The sequence below is a fragment of the Falco peregrinus genome, chromosome 15 (genome assembly GCF_023634155.1).
Source record: "Falco peregrinus isolate bFalPer1 chromosome 15, bFalPer1.pri, whole genome shotgun sequence".
In the NCBI taxonomy this organism is placed as follows: domain Eukaryota; kingdom Metazoa; phylum Chordata; class Aves; order Falconiformes; family Falconidae; genus Falco; species Falco peregrinus.
This window is the reverse complement of record NC_073735.1, coordinates 1048303-1066754: the sequence shown is the minus strand read 5'-3', so window position 1 is coordinate 1066754 and position 18452 is coordinate 1048303. Positions and strand designations below refer to the sequence as shown.

Here is an 18452-nt window from a genome sequence, read left to right as displayed (position 1 = left end):
GCGTGCGGCCCGCCTGCCTGCCCCCCGCACGGCCACGGCCACGGCACCGCGCCGGGGCTCCGCGCCGTGCGGCGGGACAGCCGGGACTCGCCTGCCTCCCCCCGCTGCAGCGGGTGGCCACCCCGCGGAGGAGCCGGTACCGCGGGAGCCGCCGTGCCGTGCCCCCCCCCACCCCCCCGCAGCACAGCGGGGCCGCTGCGGGGGCCGGCCCGGCCGGCGCTGGCCCTTTAACGGCGGGGCGGCGCGCCGGCTCCGTGGGGCAGGCCCTGGGCCTGGGGGAGGAAGTGACGGGCGGGGGGGCGAGGGAAAAGCCCGCCGAGGGTTGAATGAGAAGGGCGAGCGGGCGGCGCGCCGAGGCAGCCCAGCGGGCCGGGGCTGGGGAGCGGCGGGCCGCCTCGCCCCATGCCGGCCTTGCCCTGAGCGCCGCGCCGCGCCGCGGGGGGGATGCGCGGCCCGCGGCGCCGGCTGCCGGCGCTGCCCGCGCTGCTGTGGCTGGCGCTGGCCCCGCTGCCCGGCGCGCCCGGCCCCGCGGCCAGGGCCGAGCTGCGGGTGCGGGTGCGGCTGCCCGGCGGGCAGGTGACGGAGGAGAGCCTGCAGGCCGACAGCGGCTCCGACTGCATCAGCCTGGAGCTGCGCACGGCCGACGGCGCCCTCGTCACCCTCACCGCCGACTTCAGACAGGTAGGGCTGGGGGCCGGGCTGCGGCCCCGGGGGGCGGCCGGGGTGCCCGCGGCGGAGCCCGACGGAGCGGGGAGGCGGCGTTGGGAGGGTGGCTGCCGGCGGTACCAGCACACGGGGACCCCCTCGGGGGCGGGCTGGGGCCTGGCGACCCCCGGCCGAGAGCGCCGGAGCCACAGCCGCGCCTGAGCGGGGGGTCCCTCTGCACGCGTGGGGAAGGGTCCGCCCGCCCCTTTGTCTGCAGCCCCCGCGGGCGCTGCCCCCCGCAGCTCCGGCCCGCCCCGCCGGTGGGAGCAGCGGGGCCGGGGGCTCCGCGCGTGGGGGTGCCCGCGCTGTGCCGTGCCCCGGAGCATCACCCCGCGGGGCCGTGGGGTGCGCTTGGTTCCTTGGGCGCAGGAGCTGCCTCGGGGAGCACGTGCGTGGTGTGGGAAGCGTTTGATTGACAGCTGCCTGTGAGGCTGACAGCAGCCCCCCCAGCCCGGCCCGGCGTGCAGAGGTGGCCGCTCTGCCGGGGGGGGTGGCCGCTATGGCCGAGCAGAAGCCCAAAGGTGCCGCGTCTCAGCGGGAGGTGGCAGCTCCCGGACCAGCGCGGTGTTCCTCGGAGCACGCCGAGCCCGGCGGGGTGCAGCGAGCTCCCTGCGGCACGGGAAGGGCCATGGGGCGCCGCGGGTGGCACGGCTCCCCGGGCAGCGCGGCAGCGCTGTCTTGCTCCAGCCCTCTGTTCAGACTGTTCAGGTGGACTTTGGTTTGCAGTGGGAGGAAGCTCAAACCCATGAGATAGGAAGGTGTGGTGTCACAACCTTGTTGTGAACCTTGGAGCCTTTAGCCAGGGATTATTCTGCTGCCTCTTCCCCTTTCAGCGCTGTTCTCTGGTCCCCGTCTCCTTGCAAGCCTCTCTGATGACCCTCATCCATCTGGAGGGTGCATGGTCAAGCCCACCTCTTTCTGAGATGCTAGCAGAAGCTGTGGTGGGTTTGGAAGTGATGGCGTGCTCCATGTACTCCAGCACACATGAAGGGAAGCAGTACCATGACTCCTGTTTTTTGGGTTGGTTTTTTTTTTTAAATTGCAATAAGACATGGCACACCAGGGAAGTTTCTTAAATCTGCAAGTGGCAGTGTATTTCTGGCCAAGGGAAATCCAAACTCATTATAGAACCTCTAGGTCAGCCCTTTTGGGAGCCTGGGATGTGACTTAGGGACTTCAGGTGTTCTGAACCGTTGATTGTTTCAGCATTTTTCCACTTGCTTCAGCTTTTCTTCAGGGGAGCTTACTGTCAAATCTCATCTACAAATGCAGCAAAGCATATGTTAGCTCTTTTCTCACTCTCATCCTTATTATAGTTGAGCTGTTTCTGGGTACAGGTTGTCTGAAAGTATCTTGACTTCAGCATGGTAGATCTTTAGCTCCATGCAGCCCCTCAGCTCCTGCTGGAAATACAACAGGAGATGGTCCCTGGAAGGCTTTGCAAGCATCAGACTTGCAGAAGTCCACTGCTAATCTTCAGTTTCAGAACAGTTGGGTACTGGCTCTCTCAGTTTCATGGCTTTGCTAGAAAATAGCTGAAAGAAGCCAGAAAAACATAAAGAACCGAGATGGATTTGTGGTGCAGTGACTAATGATGCGAGCAGGCAGCTGCCTGGCCAGGCCTCCCCTTCTGACCTGTTCTGGCTGCACACAGGCATTTCCCTGTTCTGCTCTGGTGCTCATCTCTCTAACATTACACAACTTCTCCTCTCCAGAGAGAAGGTCTTGAGGCTCTTCATCTTGGTAAAAGCAGCTGGGGTTGTTGATCTGGCTTTCCCAAGCTAGATTGTGTGGTCATGCTGTGGCCAGGATGCTGGCCACATTTTGCACAAATGATTTTTCCGCTTCTCTGGCTTAAGCTGCAGGGGGTTAGTCCAAAGGCAGATATTATTTTTTTAAATGTCTTTGCTGACAAGGAGTTGCTGCTAGACCAGGGGCTGGAGAAGAAAGGAGTTATAATGAGGTCATGGTTCCTTTCTCTGTTCTGACACTGATGGGACTTGAACAGTGGTTGGGTCTTCCACAGAGGTGGGACTTTCGTGTCTCTTACACCTCTGCCTCCCCTCCAGAGCTGAACCTGAAGGGGTCATGTCCTCAGAGCACGCCAAGTTGGTGGTTTTTTTCTCGTTCTCTAGTGCAGCACAGACTGCTCGGTGGGAGTCCAGACTGGGACTTGATGTTTTCTGGGCAGCACAGTAGCGAAGACCATTTCTTTTCTTGCAGTGTGACGGAATTTGGTGAAAATGCTTCTCCTTCTCCACTGTAGTACTGTCACACATAAAATGTATTGCAAAGAAGAGTGAGGGGGGGGTGGCAACCCTAAATGTTATGTCTAATTTGAATAGCATGATCTCTCTAGTTTAATATTGAACAGTGGCCTGAGAACAAAGTGGGTGGTTTTATTCCAGGGTCAGCACAAAGGTATGGAAAAGTTTCTTTTTCCTTTTGATTGCTGGAAAAATTGCATTGGAAACACAAGGGAGAAAGCATGGGTAATAGCAGTTTAACACTTGCACTGCCAGTCCTTTCAGTTTCCTTGTTAATAAAACTGACATTATGTGATATTGTGGGGCAGTATTTTGACCCCCTTATGGCAGGGGTCTGTCATCTTGGATGCTAAATGACCAGGTGATAACAGGAAAGCAGCTGTCCAAAGATTTTATCAGTGCAATTTGGAAAACAGTCTCTTCTCTGATAGAGATACCAAAAATATAAAAAGGAGGGTGGGAGGGATGGGGTGGGCTCATTAAAACATGGTGGTGTTTGTTACCCTGAGCTGTAGTGAGGTACCTAAAAATGCTCTCCCTTGAACTGATCACTCAAGGGTAATTTGGCAGCTGTGCCACACACAAAGGCAGCGTGGTGGCTGCTGAGCTGAGCACAGGGCTGGAGGGCTACACTCCTCCTTTATGGCCGGAGCTGCCTTTTGCTCACTCCACAGCTTCAGTGAAGTCATTTCTTAGGTAAATCCAGTTTCAAAAGCGGCCTCTGACAGTTACTTTTACGCATCACTCAGGTTCCGGATGCTGAGCATGAGAATGCTTAACTAGAGAATGTTCTTCCAAGCGTCTTGGAGCATTGTGGGGATTTCTGGCTGCTCAGTGCCTGTAAGAATCAGAGTCAAACTTTATTGCTCCTGAAAATGTGCTTCCCGCTCTCCCAGCACATCCTCAGTTCACCTTCATAGATACCTGAATGTAAGAGGCAATGTACCAAAGGGACTTCGTTCTAGCCATTTCCAGTAGGAGAGGGGTTAAGAAACATGATCTCCACCCATTCAGGGTAACTCAGCTGGCTGGACCCCCAGTGTGAATGCAATAACAGCATTCTCTGTGTTGTAGGACCAGCTGTAGCTGTTCCCCCAGGACCGCAGCAAAGGCTGCTGACAGGGTAAGGAACTGGGCTCAGGAGTGCCGGCGTTACCCCGTGCCCCGAGCAGTGCATCCCCTTTGCATGTACCCCCCACCCTGAGCAGACACGTGACAGCAAAGACAAAAGTGGTCCCACAGCAGCACTGCTGTCCTTGGGGGAGAGAATATTGGCAGGAAAGCTGAATGGGCTGTGGGGAGGAAGACATTGAAATAATTTATTTCCCTGGGAACTGGTTTGCTCCACTCAGTGTGAAGTTGAGATGCTGGGCTCAGATCTAGACCACACAGGCTTGTACGTCTGTACTGGATAAACCCTAGAAAGGGAGGTTGAAATGTTCTCGCACCCTGGATGGCAGTCCCTGGAGGAGCTGGCCGAGGACAGAGCGAGGAGGGAGGAAGTTTGATGATTTCCCTGCTCCTCTGTGCAGGGAAGTCTTTGCTGGAAGTCCCGTTGGTAGATGCAGGCATCCTGGGCTGTTGGGAGCTCAGTGCACAGATTTCCTTTCTGCCCTTAGGAGAGGGGAGCTGCTCTCCCCACGCTGTGGACGCCAAGGCTGTGGTTACCTCCAGTGCCATGGTTAGAGCGTGGCTGCAGAACTGGTGGTTCTGTTACACCAAGCGTTTGTCATCCAGCCCTAAACAGCAGCTGTAACTGTACCCGCCACCAGAGTGTGGGTCAGGGCCAAGGATTCTCAATGCCCCCATGGTAAGTTCATCCGAGAGTCCTCGCCCTGCAAAGGCAATGTTCTGCTGGGACTTGTTCCCTGCTGGGAAATTTTGCAGAAGCCCAGAATTAAAGGTGCTGCTTGTTGCCTTGGCTGAGTACCCACCTTGGCACTGATTCACCCTATTCCTGCTGGTGGGAAAGAGGTGACGTGGCTGCAGAGGGAAAGGCTCTTTCTGCGTAGGAAGAACTTTGGTGGCTCTTTCCACGTGAGGTGTGACATATTTTTGATGTGACAAGCTTTGGTTCTTGCTCCACCTGAGGTCACATAGGCAGGGCAGGGAGAGCTGGGAAGCTAAGGAAAGCCAGGCGAGGCTTTGAGAGAGAGAGAGGGAGAGAGGTGAAGCAGGGCTGGGGGAAAGAAGAGACTGGCTTCTTGCTCAGGAGCGAGCAGTTGCTGCAGGGTACGTGTCTCCCAGGAAATGGGCCAGCACACGGCACAGCTTTAGCCTTGCTCTGAAACCCCCAGCAAGGGTCGCTTTGGGTTTGCTGGGAGGTGGGTAAAGCTGGGGTTTCTCTCTTCAGACCAGCGCATGCCATGGGAGCCAGCTCCTTGAACAAAATGGCTTGATTAAAGCTGTTGGTTGGCTCACTGGCTGTTTCAGCGCTGGCAAAGCCAAACTATTCCTGTCGCTCCCAGTGCACCTCCCTTGGTATCTACAAATGTGCTGGAAACCCCTGATGTCTGGAGTTGAGGCAGCACCAGAGCCCTCTTCATGCCAGAGCTGCTTCTTTTAGATGCTGCGGAGTGAGACAGGGAGAGGGATGTGGGCAGAAGCACGGGGGGTGCAGGGGGGGCAAAGAAATTATACCCCCTCTCTGGGGGACCCAAGCCCATCGTGTGGAGGGGGTTGCAAGCATTGAGGGTGGCAGCTCAGGGTGGTGGTTCTCGCAGGCAGCAGTATCTGCAGGGCTGGTGGCATGGCTGGCAGACACAGATCTGGCTTTGCTGTTCAATGCACCCGTCCAAGCAGCCAGGCGCAGTGGGGAGCAAAGGGCTGGCTGGGGGTGCGCCCAAGGGCAGGAGTGGGGAGGCACGAGGGAGACCAGCCATGCCTTTCTGAAAAAGGAGACTCTGGGGGTGGGGGAAAGGATGTGTTGTGCAGTGGGACACCATCCCGCTCATCTTTACTGTCTTCCCCCCTGATCTTTCCTCCTGCAACTGTACCTCCCCCAGTGCAAGACCACCTTTTCCTACCTTTCTCTCCCTTTTTCCATCCCCTAGCAACAAGCTCTTCCAATGATGATTTTTGCAGGGAACTCTATCATGGGTTACAGGGACTTATCAACCTGTAAATCGGTAAGCACACAGAGGTAGGCAGATAAATATTTAGATCAGATGAGCAGCAGCCCTGGGTCACTTGCTTGTCGGTGCGATGGAAGCAAGGCCGGAGCTGGAGGCAGTACCATAAGGTGCTCTGAGGGCAATACAGCGGTGGCTAGTGACCCTGTGTGCTCCGAGCTTGTTCCTGCCAGCCTCGGGTTGGAGGGGGGAGCAGGTGTTTGTCTCGATGCCCGGGAGCTGCTCGTTTGCACCGTTTGTGCATTGTTTGACACAAAGTTGGTCTTTCCTCTCCTGAGTGCTGGGAAGTCAGGAACACTTAGCTTGTCTCTGCCTGGACTTTGCAGGGGCAGCTGGGGGGGTCAGCCGGGAGCCCTGGACTGTTTGCCAGGAGCCATGAGAGCTCTGAATCTCTCATCTGTATCAGCCGTGAGGAGGGAAGAGAGTTGGGTGTCTGAAGGCTAATTCTTAAATAGGCAGATGAGAAGGATTAATCAGTTGCTCAGCATGCTCTCGTTTTACAAAAATTGCGTCCAACCTGGGAAGTGCTGCACTGTTTTTAATCTCCTGCCTGTAGAGGTTTTTGGCTTGAGTGCAAAACATGGCTATCCCTGTTTGCATTTTCCAGACTGAATGCTGATTGTTCAGAGTGAATTAAAATTAAATCTGCAACTGAAGAATATGCCAGGGTCAGCTACTAGTTTTAGTCTTGCGCAGCATGGGAGATCACAGCAGAGGAGCTCAGCTGGAAGGCAGGTGGACTAAATGTAGGTGGGAACAAGGGTCATTCCGGTGGTGCCAGTGTCTCATTGGGAATTCTCCCTATTAAAGCTGTCAAAAAAAGAATGATTCTGTAGTAATTTCGTAAGCGTTTTTGGTATCTCTTTCTTCCCAGAGCTCCTCTGTGTCCTGCTCTCGTGGTGTGTTTTCAGTCAACAAATGCACCCAGCAAAATCCTTTCTCCTGTCTTGGGGAGGGAAAGGCATCCTAGATTGCAGCTGTTCTTTCAGCTGTCCAGATGTGCACTGAATTGTATACTCTTTTCTCTTCTGGACATGAAATAGAAGGCAGGAAATAAATAGCTGGCCGTATGAGCTAGTCTGTGGAAAAATTCAGCACAGCCACTGCTTAGAGCTTGTAGGAAAGAGAAAAGCTCCCTTCTTCTCAGGGCAGAGAGAGGTTTGGAAGAAGCAGAGCTTATGAGCCATACAACAGGAATAGCTCAGGAGGAGAGGGATGATCTTAGCAGCTTGGCATAGCTTCTGTTTGCTGGTCCCTAGCCACCACTATCTGTCCAGTTCTCTGTGGAAGACATTGTTAAGAGCGATGGCTGCGGGCGGGTGCCAAAAGGCAGTAATTGCTCTTCATACTGAGAAGGAGGCACTGTTCCGATCCGTCTGCTTAGCCCTTACACTAGTATGGTCTGACACTGAGACGGGGTGGTGGATTCCCACAGAGTATACAAATGTACTGAAGTAAGAAGCCAGAAGAATTGATACCTGCATAGAAATCAGTTGGTTTATGCCAGAACAGGGTATGAGGGAGATTTTACTATCGAACAAGGTACTCTGAGTCTATGTGAAAGTAACTGTGACTGTTTTCCAGGCTGGTTTTGGTGATGGACTACAATCCATGCCAGAAGGTTTATATATAAAATGCCAAAACTCTTGACCCAGGCAGAAAAGAAGGTCAGCTGCAGCTGATCGTAACGGTTCCTTCTGGCTTCAACAATTTGACTTTCATTTCTGTTCCACGGGCTGTTGGGGTCAGAAATGAATAATTTGTTCTCCAGGATACCAGTTTCTCACAAGCGGCAGAGGAAATTTGCAACTGCTTGCCCCAAGTAATGCATGGAGATAATGGCTATGTGATATTTGTTTAACAAAATAAACTGAGGCTCCTTGGAGGCTTGCCTCCCTTCTTGGTAAAGGACAGAAACCCCCAGCTGTTGTTTGAGGAAGCCATGGATGTGGGATGTGACCTAGCAGCAATTTGTCCCTGCTACAGTGGGATTGCAAAAACCCTTCCTTCTTTACAGACAGCAGTTATTATGCTGCAGGTTTTTGGGTGGAATTGAACCTGGGACTACGCCCCTGTGCTGGGGTAGCAGAAGTGTGAGACCTTTGACTTTGTTCTTTTGGCCAGAACCTTCCTCTTTGACCCTGACCTGTTGGTTCACCCTACTGATGCCAAAGATCTGAGACTCTCACTGTCTGTGTTTGTGTCTTTGTCAGGAGGTGAAGATCTTCCGTGCCTTAATCCTAGGGGAGCTGGAGAGAGGCCAGAGCCAGTTCCAAGCGCTCTGCTTTGTCACACGGCTTCACCGCAACGAGATCATCCCCAGTGAGTCCATGGCAAAGCTGCGGCAGGTAAGAGGCACCCAGCAGCTGGCTTCAGTGCCAGCACCACCCTCCAGTCCATCCAAGGGGTTTAGAGCTGTCCTGCCTGGATAGCCTTCCCCAGCAGCTGCCTGGTTGTTCAGCTATCAGACCCACTTTTGACCACCTCTCCTGCTTGAGGCACTCTGTATTAAACTAAGTTCATCAATAGTGTTGATCCTGTTCTACTATTATACTAGAATGAGGCATGATTTAGTGCAGCCTCATCTATATCACAGGGTAAGTGGATGGCTAGAGCAATCACCGGGAAAATCCCTGCCCCACATCACCCAATGAAGTAAGCAGTGATTTGGGACTATTCATCACAACAAAGCATTGAGAAACACCACAGGCAGAAACACATCAGAGCAGTGGTAAACTATCATCTGTTTCAGCATCAACAAGAAGTTTAAGTGCCTTCCATCCAGACAGGATGCAGGTGCATTTACAGAGGAACATCCATTTGCACATCATTTTATGCTGACATGAAATCACGACATGCTATAAGGAATAATTCGTTGCAACCAGGATTCAAGTTTTCATTATTTCATCCTCTGCAGAAAAATCCCAGGACAGTGCGGCAGGCTGAGGAGGTGCGGGGCCTGGAGCATCTCAGCATGGATGTAGCTGTCAACTTCAGCAAGGGGGCCCAGCTGAGCTCTCACATCCACAATGTCTGTGCAGAGGCCAAAGAAGCAATTTACACCCGAGAAGAAGATGTCAAGTTTTGGCTGGAGAAAGGTAAGTTTCCTCTGGTTTCTTTGGAACTGCTCCTGTCAGCCAGTTGGCGTTCTGCTGTGATCTCTTCTGCCAGGTTTCTGGTGATCAGCACAGATCATTTTGGCTTCTCCTTCACTGTCTTTATGGTGGGTAAGGCATTTGTATTGCTTGCTTGCACATCATGCTGCACCAGTCTTATTTGTTAGCATGTCTGACTTCTTTTGGTGGTGCTCTCCTAGTGAACCTGATTAGGCAGGTGTTTTCAAGGTAACCTTTCTCCTGGTCCATCACCCAAAAGAAATACATTCACACGCTTGGTGTATCTTCTGGCTTACTTTCACCAGGGCCCCTTCTTCTCCCACGATTCCTATTCAGACTCATGTCCAAACAGCCCCTGGAAATGCACTTTGCCTAACCTCACCCTCCTTGACTGTCCCGGAGACTGCAGAGAGAGCAACGCTTGCTTTGGTGGCTCTCTCCTTTGCCCTTGCCTTTCGGCAGCACCCTGAGCAATGTCTCTGCTTCCTCCTGCAGGGGTGGATGGCTCTATGTTTGAGGTCCTGCCACAGACATCGGATCTCCCTGACCTGCAGCGCTGCAAGCTGTGTGCTGATCGCTGGAAACCCTGCATTTGCAGCTACTCGCTGAGCATCGAGTGGTACCCATGCATGCTGAAGTACTGCAAGAGCCGCGATGCTGGGGGCAAGGTTTCTTCTTACAAATGTGGCATCCGCAGCTGCCAGAAGGGCTACACCTTTGATTACTATGTGCCGCAGAAGCAGCTATGTCTCTGGGATGAGGAGACCTAGCAGAGCCAGGCCGGGCCTTTTCAAGGGGCAGCTCATCTGCCTCCTGCCACTATTTATGATGCTAAGGGCCTCCTGGAGCTGTCTGCTCCAAAGAAGGAATATGGTTCACAGCGGTGCCTTGTACCAGGAGAGCTCCGTGTGTGTGCCTTTCTTTCTGGCCCCCTGTGACTCCCTCCCCACCTGACACTGCCTCATACTGTGATAAGCAGGCTCAGCTCGCTGCCTGTTGATGCTCTCCTGCCAGCTGCTGGGAGATCCAGCTTCCTGGAGGCAGCAGGAGATGGAGGTTTCTGGGGTGAAGCACCAGGAGGGGTGTGTTTTGCCCTGCTCTTGAGTTAGCAGGTGTGAAAGGGGGCAGCTCTGATCAGTTATCAGCCCCGAGCATCCTGATGAGTGGTCAGGCCAGGGAGAGAAATGGTTTTGATGACCTGGACTGTCAAACACCTCTGCCACCGAAGAAGCCCTTTCACTGACTTCACCCCCTCCTGGTGATACAGCAGCATTTCCCAATGGGAAAAGAGCTGATCTGTGGGACCACATACCCTGAACAAGGAAGGTATGGAGCCTACCCAAAGCAAGAGCCTGCCTGTAGCTTTTTTTAGTGTCTGGCCATTACATCCTTCCTGTGGCTAGAAGATATAATGGGGGGATGTATCCCAGGAATGACTTTTGCCCCTTAAAGGGCTGGTAATTAGGGCTCTAATTAACCCCTGTTTAGACTAGTGAAGGCCCAACTTTCTGTGTTGGTCTTGTGACTCTCCCACAAAGAAAGAAACATCTAGAGACTTGTAACTACCATGATATGTTGTGGTTCCAAGGGGGGAAGATGATCCCAGGTGGGTTTGCACTGTCGTTTTGAAGAAGACAACCTACATCTACGTCCAGTTTTATGTCCTTTTCTGCCAGCTATTCACAAGAAGCTCTTAGGTAGTTGTACTGCTTTGCTGTGCCTTGGTTTCCCCTATATGTAAAACGGACAACACTGAAGCTGACCTTGGCCCTGGTGTACGTCTGGAGGGCATCAGGCAAAAAGCGCTGCAAGAGTTCTGCCTGGTTCCTGTGTCCTCTTCCACTCAAGTCAGAAGGAGCAGGGAGGGGAGAGAGGCTGTTGGGGTGAACATTGTGAACCCCTGTGCCTCCTGGTGAAAAGCCTTCACAATGTGCCTTTTTGCCTAAAATACCGGATTTTTTGACAAAAAAAAAATTGGTCAATTATTTTTGTATTGATCACTTAAGGGGGGAGAAGGGAAAGGTATTTTAATATTGCAACATGAAGTAAAACACACTTGAAATGATTTTCTTTTTTAAAAAACCAAATTATTTATCATTTGTAAGGTAAAATAAACTGATTTTTTTTTTTTAAAGCATCCCTGGCCTAAAAGATTCCTTGTGCGTCATTATCTGTGTGTGATCCAGTTTGGGTTCTTGATAAAGAGTTGCTCCCTTATGGGCAAGTCTGAAGCCTACACCTAGGACACTGGAGACCCGTGGATGGGGGGAACATCCAGCTGCCCAGCATGCCCACCGCACTTCCCGATGTGTCCTGCCCACCCAGCCCCGGGGCTGGCAGGCAGGCAGCTTTGGCTCATCTCGAGCATCTGTGGAAGCTTTGAGCCTGAGCTCAGGTGAAGTAAAAGACCAGCAGTAGAAGCAGGTTGTGGGGTGATGCAGGCTGGTGCCTGCTCTTCTCGCCGAGTGGTGGGGGGGTCCCCTCAGGGGACAGTAGCAGATGTGGCTGGAGGCTTGCCTGGGTCCAGCAGCCCCAGTGAAGTATTCTTTGTCTGTTCCTCTGTAGCTGAGAGGAGGTGAGGGCAGCAGAGCTTCGGGCCAGCTCGGAGCTCTTAGTGGCTGCTCGAGGGAGAACCGTGGAGTGCTGATTCCCCCTAGTGTGAATGCAGGGATCGGACAAGGTCTCCTGCAACCTCAGGTGCTCCAGCCACCGAGGCGACTTACCCCTTGCTGGGGTTTCTGGGGAACCTGAAATTGCTTCATTTTGGCTTACGTGGTCAGCGTTTGCAGGGGTGGGTTCTCCGCTGCCTCTTTCCGTGCTTGCCGGGGATAAATCCAGCTGTGGGGTGAGGTGGGCAGAGGGGGGCTCCATCCTGCTGGGAGCCCTGCGTAGCCCGTTCCCGCTGCTGCCTCCTGCGCAGGGGTGCTGGGAGGGGGGGATGTGAGCTCGCTCTAGGAGCGGTGGGTCCCATCCCGGTGAGCGTCAAGATCCATGTTTTGTAGCGTCGAGGCTCTGGGGTGCCGGGATCACAGAGACGTTTCAGCCCTTCCCCGGTTCCTCTGGCAGCACCGAGCTGAGGTGTCCCAGGCCAGCTCTGGGAAGCAGCATGGAGCTCAGCACCACCGAGCCATCGCCTCGGCTCTGCGGGGTGGCGAGGAGCCCTCCCCGGGCCGGCCCTGCGTTTGGGGGGCTGGGCCCGTGCTGGGCCGGGGGCCGCTGGCAGCAGCAGGTCAGGGAAGGGCACGAAACGCGAACGCGAAGCACCCGCTGCGCTGGGCCCCGGAGCGGTGCTGGGTTTGCGTGGGCTCCGGGGGGGGCTCCGGGGGGAGGTGGGGGAGGTGGGCACGTCTCCCCGGCGCGCTGCAGCCCCCAGCCGTGGGCGGGAGGGGTGTCTCGGCTTTCTCGAAGGGAATGCCGCCTGCCGGGAGCCCTGCCCGGGGGCTGAAGCCCGGCGGTGCCGCTTTGCGGTGCAGGTTGCCCGGCCTCCACCAGTGGGTGCTGGCGGAGCGCGGCTCTGCGCGGCGGGGCCACGGGCTGCCCCCGCTGCCCGCACTGCCCCCGCTGCCCCCGCTGCCCCCGCTGCCCGCACTGCCCCCGCTGCCCGCACTGCCCGCACTGCCCGCGCTGCCCCCGCTGCCCCCGCTGCCCGCACTGCCCCCGCTGCCCCCGCTGCCCGCGCTGCCCGCGCTGCCCCCGCTGCCCGCGCTGCCCCCGCTGCCCCCGCTGCCCCCGCTGCCCCCACTGCCCGCACTGCCCGCGCTGCCCCCGCTGCCCCCGCTGCCCGCACTGCCCGCGCTGCCCCCGCTGCCCCCGCTGCCCCCACTGCCCGCACTGCCCGCGCTGCCCCCGCTGCCCGCACTGCCCGCGCTGCCCCCGCTGCCCCCGCTGCCCGCGCTGCCCCCACTGCCCGCACTGCCCGCGCTGCCCGCGCTGCCCGCGCTGCCCCCACTGCCCGCACTGCCCGCGCTGCCCCCGCTGCCCCCGCTGCCCCCACTGCCCCCACTGCCCGCACTGCCCGCGCTGCCCCCGCTGCCCCCGCTGCCCGCGCTGCCCCCACTGCCCGCGCTGCCCGCGCTGCCCCCGCTGCCCCCGCTGCCCCCGCTGCCCCCACTGCCCGCACTGCCCGCGCTGCCCCCGCTGCCCGCGCTGCCCCCACTGCCCGCACTGCCCGCGCTGCCCCCGCTGCCCCCGCTGCCCCCACTGCCCCCACTGCCCGCGCTGCCCCCGCTGCCCCCGCTGCCCCCGCTGCCCCCACTGCCCCAACTGCCCCCGCTGCCCGCGCTGCCCGCGCTGCCCCCGCTGCCCCCGCTGCCCCCGCTGCCCCCGCTGCCCGCGCTGCCCGCACTGCACGGACCCTCCCGCCACCGCCACCCCGATGACAGCGCTGCAGCTCGGCCCCTGCAAGGTCGCGCTGTCCCGCCGAGCCTCACTAGAACTGCACTGCGGTGCATTTGCCTTTCCAAAGAAAAATCCTTGTTGATGCACTCAAATAACACCCTGAAAAAGCAGCTGCTGCAGGTGGAGGCAGGAGACCTTCTTGGCACGGAGGGAAGGCGCAGTTGGCCAGGAGTGCTGGTATAAATCCTTGCTGCTAGGAAAAAGCAGTGGGGATTTTGTAACATCTTTCTGCAGTTTGTGCTTTCAGCCTGTCCAAAGGCCATACTCCATAAATCAAGCACTATCTGCGGAGCTTATCTTCCTCCAAGAAGGGAATAAACGCTGGCAGCAGGAGTGGGGGAACACATGCGTACAGTGAGGATGAGAGCGGACTGATCATTTGTTGATGGCCATGGAAAAAAACCAAACCAACCAGCGCATCTGCTGGCATCTAGGTGTGATCATCTCAGGGCAGTGTTAAAGCAAATCTGCCTTTGCCTGGAGAAGGTGGTCTTATTTCCAGAACAGAAAGGAGTGATGCTGCTGCAATCTGACCCCTACTACTTCTCTCTGTGGGTAGCAGAGGTGTCTTGGGTAGCATGATCAGGAGGGTGTATTCTCTTTTGCCTGTGTTGTCACTGTGATCAGTGAAGCCAAGGGTACCCAGGTGAAGGGCTGTGCTCCCACAGCCGTTTGGGGAGAAAAGCACCTAAATGTTGGTTGGTTTTTTCCTGCTGTTTCATTGACCACAAAATAAGTCAGAAAAAGCAGATGTCACCAGCTGCAGGGCCAGACTGGTGGCTGGAGGATTGCTGGCTGTTCTGGGCAGCACCCACGGGGCCAGGAGAGAGGGCACTGTGGCCCTGCCCAGGGCTGGGACAGCATCCCTGGCTGGGGGATGTTCGGGATTCCTGCCCACCTGGAAGACTTGCTGGGGAGGACCTGCCTGCCTGGGGCTCCAGGACAGGCTGCTCCCCTCTGGAGCAAGAGAAAAGCACTGGGCAGCAGAAGAGAAAAGATGGGTGTCAAGTGAACTTCCTGCTTGGTGTACAAAAGGGTCTCTGATGTGGTGGGGAAGGAGAGCTCTCGTGGTCCCCAGCCTTTCCAGGGCCTTTCTTCTGTGCCCCAGAGGCCCTTCAAGCTGGCTGGGAGCCACCAGCAAATCCATGTTTGACGCAGTGGAGACACCTGATCGCGTCAATCTTCAAGATGGGGAAAACCCAGACATGGGGGTCATGCTGAAAACGCTAGCAGCAGCTGGCCAGGAACAGCCCGAGGATCAGGGCCTGAATGGCTGTGGTTCCGCTGACACAGGCTCAGCTCGGTGGCAGGAGTCCAGCCCCTCCAGCAGCTCGGAACAAGCTGCCTGCGCAAACTACCTCGTGTCACCTCTCTGCTTCCTGGAGCACTGAGCCAGCCTGCCGGGATGTCCCCTCGCGCCCTGTCCTGCAAATGTTAGTCTGACCCGGGAACTTCCCCTCTTCCTGCTTACCCCCTTCCACCTCTCCCTCTCACTTTCCTCCACTTTTTCCTTGTTAGAGCTTTCTTTGACACGTCGCCCTTTCCTCCCAGCGCTATGCCCTCTGCTGAGGATGCCCTCCCTGACCGCCGAGGGCAGGCGCTCCAGCCCCATAACGTCGTCAGGCTGGGTTGGAGGGAAGGCTGGGGAGCCTGCTCGCCCGCCCACCCATCTCTTCACAGAAACCTGTCTTTCCAGGGAGGGAGAGCAGTATGTGGGAAAGCCAAGAGCCCTGGAACGTGAATTAGGCAGGGAGAGATGAATGTGTGATAGCTTGTACCTGGCAGCTGCCAACTGAGCGTGTTAACGCTTTCAGGAGGGGGCTGAGCAGCGCTGGAGCTCAGGCGTTTAACACAGGCGTCCTGCTACCCCCGGCTGTGGTAGGGGTCATCAAGGCAGTGAACGGCAGGGACGGGGGCAACCGCAGTGCCTGGGTCCATCGGGGTGGCTGTTGGTGCCTGTCGCAGCACAGAGCGTAGGCTGAGGATCTGGCCTCTGGCAGCTTTCTGCAGAAGAAGCCAACATTAGGGGATTTTTTTCCCTGGCTTCCCTGGAATTCGGCTAAATACTGCAGCTTTAAACAACATGGAGGAGGAGGAGGAGGAGGAGGAGGCTGTCTGCCACTTCTCTCCTCTTCTTGGGGGCCTGATGTACCACAGAGTACGGGTCAGGAAAGGGGAGACTCCGTGTGCTGATCCTAACCCTGCCCTGTGTCTTTAGCCAGGCCGGGTTATCCTTCTGCTCTTAACTTTCCTTTCTGTGCTGGTTTGTTTCACACGGCGTCGTTAAGGTTCAGCCCAGACCCAGACCTACGGGTTGCAGAGACTCAGCCGCACAGGCTGCTCTCGTGGCTCACGCTGCAGAGACCCCAGGATTTAAGTGAAGGGGCTGCCGACCAGGGGGACTGTTCCAGGTGCCTTCCCCTCTGGGTGCTGGCAGCCGCTGCCCAGTTTGGCTCCATGCCTCAGCCTCTCTTACCTGCACGTTGGAAGGGGCAGAGCCAAAAGCCTGTCCACAAGGGGACAACTCAGACTGGGGCTGACGGCGGAGCCCCCGCAAAGCCCCCCGCTCACAACCCAGCAGGCAGGTGCTGTGGGGTGTATCTGTGCGGGTGAAGGCGGGCAAACTGCCTTCCTTCCTCCCTCCTTCCCACCCCACCCCACGCCCTGGTAGCGCTGCAGGGACTCATCCATTCCCGAGTTACTAATATGCAAATGGTGCTTTTGCATGGGCCGGGCGCCAGGCTGCTGGGTGTCAGGGCACCCAAGGGAGCCGGAGGTGGGGCGAGGCGTGGCGCGGCGCCGCATGCTCACCTGGCCCTGCATGGCAACAGGCAATGGAGCTCTAGATCCCTTCGGGAGCGGACCCACGCCTGGTTTGAGAGGCAGCGGGTGGCAGAGGAGGGAGGGCAAACTGGCAGCCCCTGGCAACCTGGGGCTGACGGCAGGAGGCTGGGCGCACCGCGGATTTCCCTCCACCAGCAGGATGGTGAACCTGGAGTCTGTGCACGCAGGTAAAGAGCACTTGAGGAAGGATCGGGCTGGAGCTCACCGTGTAGCTGAGACCGTGGACTTGGGCAGGAAACAGGATTGCTCCGATTCCTGTGACCTTTCCTCCCTCCTTTCCCTCCTCTTTTCTCCCGCTGGAGCGCATGGTTCAGTGCCCACAGTCCTACCCGGGGATGGATGCTGCCCTGATCCTGTTCAGGGGGCTGCCAAGCCATGCCCACAATGTGGGTGCACCGCTCATGCTGCCAGCCCTAACGTGGGTGGGGGAGCAGAGCACAGAAGTGTCTCGGGAACCTGGAAAATGACCTTTTAGTGCCTGACCTGGGGGTCCAGTCATTGGGATAAAGCTGGGAGGAGTGAGAGGGGATAAATTCACAGAGATGCAGCAAGGCGGAGGGGAGTGCATGTGTGAGAGAGTGAGAGCGAGATGGAACGTGGGTTGGAAGGAGAAAAGTTAATGACAAAGAGGGAAAAGGAGGGAAAAATGAATGAGGAGGGAGCTGTAGGAGGCTGAGTTGAGTGAGGAATGAATGAACAGGGACACTCTGAAAGAGACAGACTCCTTCCAGGGGGTCTGATCCAGAAGTACAGCTTAGGTAGTCCCACATCTTTGCTGAGAAGACCTCTTTGCAATTCGCTGGGGAACCAGAGCAATCACTGCCAAATCCCTTGGAGCCGTGCTGAGCTCTGGCTCGCCCCGACAGAGTGAGTTTAGCTTCTGCCCTCAGCAAAAGCCCCTGTGCTTGAGGGGAGGGACGGTGCCCCGGGCACACCGGAGCTGCGGGTGCCGCTGGGGCAGGGGCAGAGTGGCGGCAGCAGCGAAGGCCAGATCCTGACAGCCCCTCCTGCGGCAGGGGCAGGCAGCAGGATGCTGGGGGTACGGGACCACCTGCCCTGCTGGTGCTTTGTGCAGCAGGACCCCTGCTCGCTGTCCCCAGGTGTGGAGGGGAGGGGGTGGGTATGGCCATCGCTCTGTCCCAGGCTCGGTCCCTCTGCGCCCCTCCTGGCACGCTGCAGTGAAGCACGGGTGCTGGGTGGTCCCGCTGTGCAGGGGAGACCTTGGGCTCCGTGGTCAGTGCCTGTAGCCCCTCACCAGGCCCTGCTGGCCTGTGGGCTCACAGACAGGCCTGCAGGGCAAGCCAGGTGCTGCGGCAGTGCCGTCACCTAACGCAGTGTCAGCCTGCAGCGGGCTGTCAGAGGCGGCCAAAGCCTCTGCTCCCTGGCGTTGCTCTCCCCATGGCTCTGGGGTGGCAGCAGCCCCTCCGGGCTGGCCGGTCCCCGCTGAGCAGGCTGGTTCCCTGGCCAGCCACCGGGAGGGCAGCGGGGGAGCCCCTGGTGCCGCCGGCCAGCCACAAGGAGAGGCTGCGGGAGGTGTGAGGCTCATGGTCTTGGCTCGGCGTGTGAGCCTGACTAGTCTGAGCACCTGCAATGGGTGTGCTTGTGTGTGGTGTCTCTCGGGGACGCATCCCCCGCAGGCTCCTATCCACCCATCTGCTTTGCTTGTGGGCGACTCTTTCTTCATGAGAAGATTCCCAAAATCGATACGGTGCCCTCTGTCAAAGCCAGTGGCATCACTCCCAGGGTGGATTTGGCCGGCAGCTGCGCAGAGCTGGGTGCGTACTGAACTTCCATTCTCCCATATCATCCCACCCTGCCATCTGCCAGGAGAGCCTAGGGTTTAAGCCGTCTTTTCGCAGGGAGGGAGACCAGCCTGGGCCCAACCGCTCTCGCGTGCGGGAGCTCAGTGCTGGTGGGAGGGCGCTTCCCTCCTTGTGCAAAGGCACTTCAGCAAGTTCAGTCCTGGGGTCCCTGCACAGCAAGGCCTTGCC

At 57.3% G+C, this 18452-nt stretch overlaps 2 protein-coding genes across 2 annotated transcripts in view; both read left to right on the top strand.

Annotated features, from left to right (window-relative positions):
- Nucleotides 1-303: 303 nt before the first annotated feature.
- On the top strand, nt 304-11353 carry OAF (out at first homolog). The gene is made up of 4 exons (XM_055819371.1): nt 304-681; nt 8317-8451; nt 9021-9201; nt 9715-11353. The coding sequence occupies exons 1-4, from the start codon at nt 445-447 to the stop codon at nt 9987-9989; spliced, it is 828 nt and encodes a 275-aa protein (XP_055675346.1). The 5' UTR covers nt 304-444; the 3' UTR covers nt 9990-11353.
- A 5067-nt stretch (nt 11354-16420) lies between these two features.
- Nucleotides 16421-18452, top strand: part of POU2F3 (POU class 2 homeobox 3) — a 42495-nt gene continuing 40463 nt past the window's right edge. The window contains exon 1 of the mRNA XM_013303755.2: nt 16421-16628. Coding sequence (XP_013159209.2) covers nt 16421-16628 — 208 coding nt within the window. The remainder of the gene's footprint in view (nt 16629-18452) is intronic.